The sequence below is a fragment of the Orycteropus afer genome, unplaced genomic scaffold, assembly GCF_000298275.1.
Source record: "Orycteropus afer afer isolate SDZICR_OR568_19922 unplaced genomic scaffold, OryAfe1.0 scaffold00339, whole genome shotgun sequence".
Lineage (NCBI taxonomy): Eukaryota > Metazoa > Chordata > Mammalia > Tubulidentata > Orycteropodidae > Orycteropus > Orycteropus afer.
In genome coordinates this window covers 933,458-945,910 of record NW_006921926.1, presented here as the reverse complement: position 1 = coordinate 945,910, position 12,453 = coordinate 933,458, and the positions used below count along the sequence as shown (strand labels likewise).

The 12,453-nt window shown below is 36.6% G+C and overlaps 1 protein-coding gene across 1 annotated transcript in view; it reads left to right on the top strand.

The window, feature by feature from the left end:
* Positions 1-12,453, top strand: part of TSPAN8 (tetraspanin 8) — a 44,797-nt gene that overhangs the window by 21,612 nt on the left and 10,732 nt on the right. The window contains exons 2-5 of the mRNA XM_007952469.1: positions 1,188-1,250; positions 6,558-6,695; positions 8,313-8,387; positions 8,484-8,591. Of these exons, the coding sequence (XP_007950660.1) occupies positions 1,188-1,250; positions 6,558-6,695; positions 8,313-8,387; positions 8,484-8,591 (384 nt within the window). The remainder of the gene's footprint in view (positions 1-1,187; positions 1,251-6,557; positions 6,696-8,312; positions 8,388-8,483; positions 8,592-12,453) is intronic.

The following is a 12,453-nucleotide window of genomic DNA, read 5'->3' as shown; positions in this document are numbered from 1 at the left end:
TCGGGCAGTGTTTCGTTCTGCTGTGCATGGGGTCGCTATGAGTCGGAAACGACTCGATGGCACTTAACAACAACAACAACACTCACAGGGTTCTAATTTCTTTATCCAAAATGGAGGATCGGGACTTACATGCTTTTCAATTTCTTTTAGGGAGCACAAATTCTACAGAGTCACCATAGAATGAATTTATTTCTGTGGCGAATGTAATGAGTACCCATTATAAATGAAAGTACTGCTTTGGGGTTGCAAGTATGTGGTTCAACTATGCTTGAAAGGAATGATATTCCAAGATCATCAAGTTTTAGAGGACTCAGGCATTTCTCTATCAGAAGATAAACAATGCCTCAACAGTCTAGAAAGTCCTCCAAGGCTTGCTGTGTGTGATATGTTACCAAGCCTGCTCTCAACGTCTCTATCTAATAATAGATCTTTTTTTTTTTTTTTTTTTTTTGAGGATATATATATATTTAAAAAAACCCCTGAAAGACAAGAGTTTTTCCTTATACTAAAATAAAATGTCTTCCACATTTTATGTGTTGGCCTTGGTCCAAATTAAATAATCTGGTAAAGTCATTAAAGGAATTTAAGATTTTAAGTACTGTTCCTCATTGTTCCTCCTCTCTGAGTAAGTTTTACCACCTAACAGATCTTATTTTTAAAATTTTTTTGGGTACAAATACTGTTGGCTAATTTATAATTTTGTTGCTGCAAGTTCTATCCAATGTCCTATTTTTCCCTGTCTACCTCAACTTTTTCCTGGCTCTTGAATCTTGAATGAGGATTTGGTAATTCATCAATTATTGCCATCTTTCTTGATCTTAGAATGCTCTAGGAGCATAAAAAGGATATTTTATCTTTAAACATTTGTGATTTATCTTTTGTATGTTACAATTTGCAGAAAACACAGGGTTGGAGTTCAAACATGAAATATAATCCCCCTCAATAGAGGTGATTTCTTGTTCATAGACGCAGAAATAGACTTGACGAGAAACAGAATTATTCTCATCAAACTTAGGAATTATAGTTTAACATTTTAGCAATTACCTGCACATGAATACACTTCATTCATGTCTTTCAAGTCATAATGGTATAATTAATGATAAACCGTTGTACTCAGAATGGGTGGAATTTCTTTCATTTTATCTTAATTGCATTCTAGTATTTTTTTTTTTTTTTCTTTCCTTCAGGTATGTGGTATCATAATCCTGGGAATAGCAATATTGATACGAGTAAACCAAGATGGTCAACAGGTAAATATGTAAATAAGTAAAAAGCCTCCTCACCCCTAAAGTGGTTTATTCCTTTTGTAGTGATGAAAGCAAAAATAATCACAAACATTTCAATAACAGGATTTTCCTTAACTGCCTCATGTAATCGTGCTGATAGGTAACTTCATAATTCAATTTAATTCATCAAAATTACTTTCTAGCTTCCAGCACTCTGCTAGCCATGGAACAATCTTTCTGGAGATTGGATAAGGGCAAAATAAAAAAAAAACAAATCAAACTCACTGCCATCAAGTCGATTCCAACTCATAGTGACCCTATAGGGCAGAATAGAATTGCTTCATAGAGTTTCTGAAGCTGTAACTCTTTACAGAAGCAGAGTGCCTCATCTTTCTCCCATGGAGTGACTGACTAGTGGGTTCAAACTGTTGACTTTTTTTTAGCAACCAAAGATTTTAACCACTGTGCCACTTGATCCCCCAAAATAGAAGATTGCAATGAAAAGTAGAAGTGGAAAGGGTCCAAAATGGAAATCTGTCTTTTTCACTATTTGGTTGAGGCAGGATCATGTACAGTTTGAGGAAATAGACCAACATATCTCTCCTCAAAAAGATCAATTTTGTAGTACAACAATATATTGATAATAATTTGATTGATCCTAAGATGGGACTGTAAAAAAGAAGAGAAAAATAAGAAGTACTCTTGAAGAAGAAGAGTTTGAATCTGTGTTTTAAAGACAACCAACTACAAGGAAAGTTTGGACTGAAGGTGGTCACTTACCATAAGTAGCATGTTAGTGTAACTCAGAAGTCAGGTAGGAATATGTAACCTTTTGCTATCTAGATAAGATTATCATACCCCCACCACTACCACCTCAACACACCATTTCATGTCCATTTCAAATTTAGTTCATACGGTTAACTCTACCTTGAGACTTTGGATTCTACATATGTTATTTCTATTCCACAGTATCAGAAATATGGAAAGAATGAGGTTAGGGCATGGGTGGATTGTTCTGTCAATTTCATAAGGCCATTCTGTCTTTTTTGCCTTCCCTACTTCCACTCTTTCTCTCCCCTCTTCCTTTCACGAACACTCACTCCAAATTGTTATTCTTATTCATGCAGAGTAGTTTACTCGTTCCTCGTTGTCTGGGCTCTTGCCACCATTCAGAATTTTATCTTTTATCACTGTAGCTTTCTCAAGGTATTTGCCTAAATGAAGAGTTTCCCTCCAAAGAGGAATTTTGATGCTAGATATTAAGATACTGCATTTTCCATTAAAATTTATAACATGGTACAACTAAATATCTTTGGACACAGCCTAGTTGAAAGAACCATTAAGCCATTAAACGCAAATCAACATCTGTTCTGATTCCTTTGCTAGAATGGGAAACTTTTCTAGATGCTTCTTCTTCTCCCTTCCCTCCTTCTTTATTCTCTCCTTCCTTCTATCTCTTTCTTTTTTTTTCTCTTTCTTTCTTTCTCTTTCTTTTCTCTCATACTTTCTACCCCTAGAAAACCCAGAGAATCACAGTGACAATTAGCTGCTTCCTCATTCTCTATCTCTTGTGGGGAAAAAATTGGGTGAGGGATAAATATGGCAACTATTTGGCAACCTTCCAGTCCATCAGGATTTCATCTGTTGTTTTATACCAATAAATGTAACTGACTTCCTGATGACCTTGGGCTCTGGGGTTTGACTCTGACAAGGTTATTTGAAGGTGTGCAAAGTCTCCATCATCTAGAATCTGATCCAGGCCTCATAATTGAGTGCAGAGATTAGCTGCCACCTACAAGGGACATACTTTAGCCTTTTCAAGATGTGCATGCAGCCTGTATTTTATTTTATTTCTGGTTGATATGGGAACATTTTCTTTCCCTCCAGTGCTTCTGGTAAACAAATTTGGTGTTTAGTCTGTTAAGAAATTACACACATTGAATGTATTAAAGGAGAACCATTGTCCCTGAGAAGGTGTTACTTGACATCTGGGGATAAGAATGAATTAATAAAGCTATAAAGCTAGACAGCATCTTTAGTTACTTTTTGACTCTTGTGCTCTGTCAGCCTCCCACCCTGAGCAAAGAAAGCCCGTATCTGCCAGGGTATTAACCAATTTGACTTACGTGAAATTGATTTGATTTTTATTTACCGCTTTGGCAGCATAGTGCCTAAGGCACTTGACTGCAACCAGAAGGCTGGGGGTTCAAACCCACCAGCCATTCCTTGGAAGGAAGGTTGGGCAATCTACTTCCGTAGTGATACTGCCTCGGCAATCCAAGGAGGGGTCGCTATGAGTTGGGTCCGACTCGATGGCACATAACAACAACAACAAAAGTCAATGACAAAGAGTCAATGCTGTGCAAAGAGCTGAATTTTACTGGGGAAAAAACAGAGGTAGCAGTTGTAGAAGGAAAAAGATAGACATAAAGTCAGAGAAGGACATGGGGGAGATGACATCTCTCTTTACTAGTGTCTTATAGGCACACTCTTGTTTTTTCTCAGGATAAACTCAGCACCATGAGGCAAAGTGTACGGGCAGCTGTTCTTATCGCAGGAGACCAGAGAGGATCCCTAACCACTGATTCTTAGGTCCACCCATTTCTTCTTTAGACATTCTTATCTTCTCTTGTGACTCACACAGACAGTGTTCATCCAAGGCAGCTTTTCAAATCCTGCTGTCCCACATCTGCATTCAGACTTCCAGCAAGAATAACCACTTGCTGGGCTTTACTTGGAACAGTGACCTCCAGGAGGTCCACACAGTATGTTCTGGACAGTCTGGTAGTAGAGTCATTCTACCCAGAGTGGGCTCACATATTTGGACCTCAATTGCAGATACTTCTGGGTCTGGTCTAGCTTAACTCAGTTCTGATGACTCATCCTGTTAAGCTTCAGCTCTCAGAAGCTGAAGGCTCTGCCCATACTGGCCTCAGTATTCTAGGATATTCTATTTGGTGCTAAGTCCAAAGATCTATATTTTTTAGTGTTGCATTTTTATCAACATCTATTTTGACCCAGGCTATAGAGCACTATGAAGGAGTTCTGGTGGCACTGTGGTTAAGACATTGGGCTGCTAACCAAAAGGTAGGTGGTTCAAACCCACCAGCTGCTCCACGGGAGGAAGATGAGACAATACACTTCTGTAAAGATTTACAGCCTTGGAAACCCAATAGGTGTTGCTATGATTCAGAATTGACTCCATGGCAGCGGGGAATAGGGCACTATGAGTCAGAATCGACTTGACAAAATGAGTTATTATTATTATTATTATTATTTTCGTTGGTCATGCCTGTTTATTAACAATTCTGATTTTCTCTCTCCAATCTTAACAAACAAACAGCACTTCCTCAAAAAACAAACATATAAACAAAAAACCTTTAAGACATAAACAAGCTTTCTAAATATATAAAATTAAATATTTGTAAGCGTAGACTTTTAGAGGCAAAAGAACCCTTAGATGTCATAGGAAAGGAGCTCTGGTGGCACAGTGCCTAATGCAAACTGCTAACCAGAAGGTTGGGGTTCAAACCTCCCAGCTGCTCCATGGGAGGAAAACGGCACAATCTACTTCCATAAAGATTTACAGCCTCAGAAACCCTATGGACATCACTATGAGTCAGAATCAACTCAATGGCAGTGAGTTTGGTTTTTGGTTTGTTTAGATATCATAGAGAATGACCTAGTTCTCTTTTATAAATGGAAAACTGGGGCCCAGCAGAGTTAGTTGACTATCCCAAGGTTACTAACTTAGTTATATATCATGGCCCTGACTGGAATATAGAGCTTCATTTTAATGCTTTTGCAACTTCAGCATGTTGCTTCCTACTGATTGTTGAATAAAGGTTTCCTCCAGGTTATAAGCTGATTTCCAAAGTTCTTAAAAACAAAATTATGATTAATAGCAGCAGCAGGCATTTCGTATTGCCATTAAGGGGGCTAACCTCTATGCTATAGTGCAGATTCTAGGAGGCAGTGACTCTGAGTTAGTCTGGGAACTAGTGTTCTACCTAAAAATAGGCCAGTAGATAGAGTATACAAGGTAGATGGGCTATGCATATCATTCACATACAACACAAGCATAAGATTTCACTTTTGAATTGTGATTTACTTGTGGATATATATGGTAGATAAGTAGTGGACTGGGACAAGGTGCTGTGAGGGTGATGAAGGGGAAGAATTGATTATGCAAGATGTGTAGTGCAACATACCATAAAGGGCCTGAGGATTTTGCCCTCAGTATCTCCTTGATATTCCAGGCAAAATAAAAACTTATGGAAGACTCTATGAACTATACCTTTTGGGAGTGAGGAATTAGAGTTCCATGTCAGCAACTGGACTTTCTTTTTCTTCTTAGTTTGAATTTCTTTTGATTGTTTTGACAAATAAATAGATCTGTGTGATCACTATCACAGTCAAAATAGAAAGGATTTTCATCAACTCATAGTTTCCTCTCCTCCCTTTCCAGTCAGCTCCTGCTTTCCCACCTGTTGTTTTTGTTAAGTCAAGCACTACTCTGATTTCTATCACCATAAATTAGTTTTGCCTGTTTTTGAACTTCATATAAATGAAATCATAGAGTATTTACTGTTATGTGTCTGGTTTCTTTATAATGTTTTTGAGATTCATTCATGTTGTGCTTATCAGGAGGAACTTGGGCTTTTTAATTTAAAGAATTAAATTATAAATACACATGCTTTTTAGTGCTACTTTTAATATAAAACATAGGAGTCCCTGGGTGGCCCAAATAGCTAAGTGCTGGACTACCAGCCAATAGGTTGATGGATCAAACCTACCAAGAGGCACTGCAGAAGAAAGACCTGGCAATCTGCTTCCCCTATGGTGTGCATTTCTATTCTGCACACGTGCAGTCAATGAGTCAGAATTAACTCAATGGCAATTAACCATACAACAAACATGTATATATATATATATATATATATATATATATATATATATAATAAAATACATAAACCAACGATCATATCAAGAAGAGTAAAAGTATGTAAAAGTATCTGTCCTTTAAGGTTTTTTTTTTTTTTTTTAAATAATTGATGTTTTAAAAGCCCATTACATTATTTCCATCCAACTTCTAACACATCATTTTAGAAAAATAAAGAGTTAGAAACATTGTTCAGGCAAGTAACACCTCGTTAGAATGTAAGCCCCATGAAGGTAAGAATTTTTGATTGTTTAGGTCACTGAAGTATCTCAAGGTCTAGAACTATCTCAAGAGCCTGGAATGTAACAGGTCCTCAATGACCATTGTTGAATGAGCAAGATAAACTTCAAAGAAAGAGATTTCTTGTCATTAATTTGTTTTCTTTTCAGATTATCAACCATAAAGATGTTCACACTTACTTCAATGTTCCTGCGAATATCTTGATTACTGTGGGTTCCATCATCATGATTCTGGGTTTCCTAGGATGCTGTGGTGCCATAAAAGAAAGCCGCTTCATGCTCATTCTGGTAAGTTCTCTAGAGAAATTCTAATACCCAGCCTTCCGATTTCCGAGGCTTCCCTCCCATCGCCGTTGTCTGTCAAAAGAACTGCCATTTTTAATTTATTGTGGAAATATTAACTTTTGCTTATAGGATTTCATCATGGAAGTTGCTAAACTTGGCTCAGAATGGAGGATACCCTGGAAGCAGATAGATTTTAATCATTCATTCAACATTACTAAGTAATCTGCTATATGCCAGATTCTGGGCTAAGGGATTCATAAGACCTTAAGACAATTAGAATCCACTAGGGAAGATTGAAAAGATTCTTGGTAGCACAACAGTTAAGCACTTGGCTACTTACTGAAATTTTGGCAGTTCAAATCCACCCAGTGGCTCTATGGAAGAAAGACCAGGTGGTCTACGTCTGTAAAGATTACAGCCCCCAAAACCCCATGGGACAGTTCTACTCTGACACATGGGATTGGTAGTTGAAAAATGACTGAAAGGTACACAACAACAACAAGCATGATGATGATTGACAAGTAAACGAATAGCTACAATAGGATAGCCCAACAAAAGAATAAAAATAGAGAAGTGGACAGTTAAGCCTGGGGAAGAAGTAAAAAGAAAGTGTGTGTGTGAGGTTGAGATGAGCTCTCCAGGAAGAACTTGGGTCAGTACAATGTTGGCATGTCTGGGTAACTGCAAGGGCTTGAGTGTGGCTGGAGAACGCTGGAGGCTATTCACCAGTGTATGATGGGAGATATGTCTGAGTGTGGACCACTCACTCCACATTTTATGGACAAATCATAAAGTGTCTACATGCTGTACTAAGAAAATTGTAAGGGAGTTAGATAATCAGGTTTGTCACTTAGCTTTGTGGATGATAGATTGGATTAGGCTAATCCACAGGCATCATTTTTAACATGCAGTAGAAAGTGATAAATGGATATAGTAAGAACTACAGAAAAAATCATGTATTTACTAGATATAAATCTTACACAAGATTTCATTAGAACTAATATAAAATAGTTTTCTCTAATAAAATAAATACTGTTCCAGTACCTGAAAAAAAAAAAAAAATAGTGGTTTATTATGAGGGAAGGTAAAAACAATTTTACTGGACTCTAACAACATTCCTCATTTTATTTATTTATTTATTAAGGCCTCAATTTCAGTTTGGAAATTTAATTACTTGAGGATGTTGTTTTTAAAAAAATTGTAGATTGGATCCTTCAAAATTATGATTCAGTAGATCTGAGGCAAGTTCTAAGTTCTAGTTTCATTACAAGACCCCAGGTGATTCTGATTGTGGTTGATTGCTTTGGCATTAGTTCTGAATTTGTGTGTGTTTGTGTTTGGGAGAAAAATAAGATCCAAATAATTTAATCTAAATTTCAAACTTTCCTTATTTCATATAGACCATGCTAATAACATTATCAAAAAACTTTTGTTTTAATCTCTTTCCTTGACCAGACTTTGGAGCAAATGTTTCTGAGGAGTAATTACCCCAAACCTGTAACTTAAGGCTACATGATGTGACTATGGTTGGAAAGAGAGAGAGATGGTCATGTTGAAATACCCCAGGATGTTACTGAATACACAGGCAGTAATACATATTCCTTTTTTTTCTTTCCTTAGTTTTTCATAGGATTGCTTTTTATCCTGCTCCTGCAGGTGGCAGCAGGTGTTGTAGGATCTGTTTTAAAATCAAAGGTGTGTACCATATGATATTTAATAATTTTGGAAAATTCTGAAAAATTGAATTACTACCTCTGGCATGAATACTTAAAAATGATTTTTGATTTTCAGTTTGACTACGTTCTGAATGATATACTCTCTGAAAACGTAGCACTTTTGACTGGAACAACTGATACTGCAGTGGAATTCCAGATAGCCTTAACTAAGTGGGAGGAAAAGGTAAAGAAAATTTATAGGTCATTTGGGAAGTCGGGTATAGTTCTTCTGTGTATATCATTTAAAGATTGAAAAATGTCTTCATTTTGCAGATTTGTATTGTGACACCATGGAATAAAAACAAATCTAACAATAAGTAAAATATTTTTCTAACTTGATATGTGTTCTGAAACAGTTTAAATGGAAATTAATTAAGAAAGATATGTTTCTGAGATTAAGATTAAGCCTCAATTGGTCAATTTGATAATTATTTTAATATTTGCTCTTTATAAGCACTGTGTTTGGGGAGTTTGAAGAATCTTTCTCTCTTTTTCTGCTCCTCCTCCCTCATACAAATAATTATGGCTAAAATTTATTGCCAGTTACTATGTTCCAGACTTTACATACAGCAACTCACTTATACCTTACAACAACCTAGGAGATGGTAATATTATCCCTATTTTACACATGAAAGGCCCTGGGTGGTGCAAAAATCATTAATGTCACTGTTAGGTAGGTAGAGACAAGTACTGATTTGGGTGAAGAGAAGGGCAGTGTACCAAATGTGAGTGATCAACATGGTGGCATTGAGGAAGAGGAAGACATAGAGAGGTACATGGGACGTACAGACAACAAATATGAACCCTTTTGCACATACACTACTGCATTGTCAATGAAGGCAAACATGGATGTAAGGGTAGATAGATGGGTGGATGGGCTGAACTAATAGGTGTGTCTATGCAGGGAGGAGTATGCCCAAGACCATGTATAGGGTTGGCAGACAATGTTTCTGCAAGTGTATTGGTATGTTCTATAAGAATTTCCAGGTATAGAGACTTCTGGTAAAATGGAGGAACAGGCAGACAAGCAACACAGACCCTCTTCAACAAAGAAAAGAAAAAACAATTGACAGAGATACAGAAGATAACCTGGAACCCTGAGTTTTGAAAGGAACTATACAGAAGTGGATTAGGCACCAACTACTGGAAAAACCTGAATGAAAACAGTGAGTACAGAGATGGTTGGAGCTGCAGACTGTCTGCTACTCTGACAAGACCAACAGCCTAAATATTTCCAAGTGGTGTTGGGACCTGAGAATTGACCTAAAGATCAGCCCCAGTCACCAATGGCTGCAAAGACAACTGCTCTGGTGGCCTATGACTAGGAAGGAGAACAGCAAGGAGGGAGACAATCTGAGCTGTGGACTTTCTGCTGTTCACAGGGCACAGCCATTTTGATCATTTACACTTGGTAGCCATTTTGAATATTTAAAGTAACCAAGGGCGCAACCATTTTGAATGTTTACAAGTGGTGGCCATTTTGGATATTTAAAGTGACCGTGGGCACAGCCATTTTGAATGTTTACAAGTGGCAACCATTTTGGATTTTAAAGTGATAGCATTCTCATTTGGATTCCAGGGACCTAAGAACAGGCTCTGTTTGCCAGGGTCAGCAAGGACATATGAGAGGCTGACAGCAGGAAAGGAGACAGGTGGTGACTGTATAAGTGCTGCCAACTAGTGAATAGAGGAGCACAGCACAGTACCCTGCCTGTATAGATAACATATAAAGAAAACAAAAATTGTGGGCAAGTCACCCCAACATACCATCACCAATTAAATATAAACGCAAAAACATCACAATACCTCGGAGACAACAGAGTATCACAGGCTACACAAAGAAGCAAGATAAAGCAGGAGAAAAAAGGGACCAGAATATAGACCCAAAACACATCCCTGAGGAAAACACAAATTGGAACTCCCTGATAAGGAATTCAAAAAAATTATATTTAATCTTATTTTTTAAAAAATCTTTATTTATTTATTTAATATTAATGATAATATTAATATATTTAATTTAATATAATTTGATTATTACATTATAAAATTATTTAATTTAATATTATTAACGATTATTTTATATTAATAATGTTAATAATAATATTATTTTATAATAATAATGTATTTAATAAATATAGATTATTTATTGAATCTATATTTTAATCTAAAAATTATATTTAAAATATATTAATCTTCAAAGGATTGAGAGACAGACCAAGGAAAACACAGACAAAACCCTAGAAGAATTTTGGAAGAAAATACAAGAACAAAATGACAAAATAAATGAAATCTACAGATAGAAATCCAGAAGATTAATACTAAATTGTCAGAAATAGATAACACGTTGAAAGGGCAAAGGAGTAGAATTGCCACAGTGGAAGACAGAATTAATGAGATTGAAGACAAATACCTGAATACTTCTTTGGAAAGGAATCAATCAGAAAAAAGATCAAAACAAAATTAAGAAAGCCTAAGGTTTATGTGGGATACCATCAAAAGGAATAACCTATGTGCCACTGGAATTCCAGAACAGGAAGAGAAAAATGAAACCACTGAGAAAATTGTCCAAGATCTGTTGGAGGAGAACTTCCCTGATATGATTAAAGATGAGAATATATCCATTCATGAAGTCCAATGAACCCCAAACAGGATAGACCTCAAAGGAAAAACACCAAGACATATCATCATCAAACTCACCAAAACCAAAGACAAAGAAAGAATCATGAGAGCAGCACAGAAAAAATGAAAAGTTACCTACAAGGGGCAACCAATAAGACTAAGCTCGGATTTCTTGACAGAAACCATGCAGGCGAGAAGATGGTGGGATGTCAAAACTGTCCCTCAAATATGATGTTGAAATTAGGACATTTCCAGATAAGCAGAAATTAAGGGAATTGTTAAAACCAGACCAACCTTATAAGAAATGCTAAAGGGAGTCCTTTGGACAGAGAAGCAACAACAGCCAATAACAACTGACCATTAACACACATGATGATATAACCCAGAAACCAACCCAGCTATGGAATTATCCAAAGTAAATAAGCCTACAAGATTGTCAACAGGAAACCAGAAACACCAACTGACAAATGAGGACTACTACAAACCAAAAAGAGGGAAAAAAATCTGTGTCATTATAGAACTTGTAGATGGTAGGGAAGTCAAGACAACTACAAGATAGAATGGACTGTTCTATACTTGGGAAGAAAACTATATATCACAAGGTAACTTCAAAGAAAAATGATAAACCTTCACATCCAAATAAAAAGGAGGACCAGCATAAATATTCAGGAAATACTAAAATAGTAGCAATGAAGGAAGTGATAACATGATTCATACACAAAATGAGCTCAGCACAGGAAATTATATGGAACAAAGAAATCAACACAATGAAAAATCACATGACAAAAATGACAGTAACAAATTCATATTTGCTGATAACTACATATCTGGCAAGGGACTTATCTCTAAGATTGATGGAAAACTCCAATGCCTCAATACCAAAGGAAGTAACAATCCAGTTGAAAAATGGGCAGAAAACATGAAAAGACACTTCACCAAGGAGGATATTCAGGTGGTCAGCTAATACATGAAAAGATGTATTACATGAAAAGACAATCATTGGTCATCAGAGAGATGTAAATCAAAACAACAATGAGATACCATCTCACCCCGGCACTGATGGCAAGGTTCAATGAGACAGAAAATAACAAATGCTGGTGGGGATGTGGAGAGATTGGGCCTCTCATACACTGTTTGTATGACTGTGAAGTGACAAACCACTGTGGAAAGCAATATGACTATTCCTTAGAAAGTTGAAATTGGAGATACCATTTGACCCAGCAATCCCATTACTAGGTATATATCCTGGAGAGATGAGAGCCAGGATAGGAACAGATACACCCACGCTCATGTTCATCACAGCACTATTTACAATAGCAAAAAGATGGAAACAACCTACATGCCCATTAGAAGAGTGGATGACCAAACTATGGTACATACACATACTAGAATGCTATACAGCACTAAAGAATAATGTAGAGTCTGCA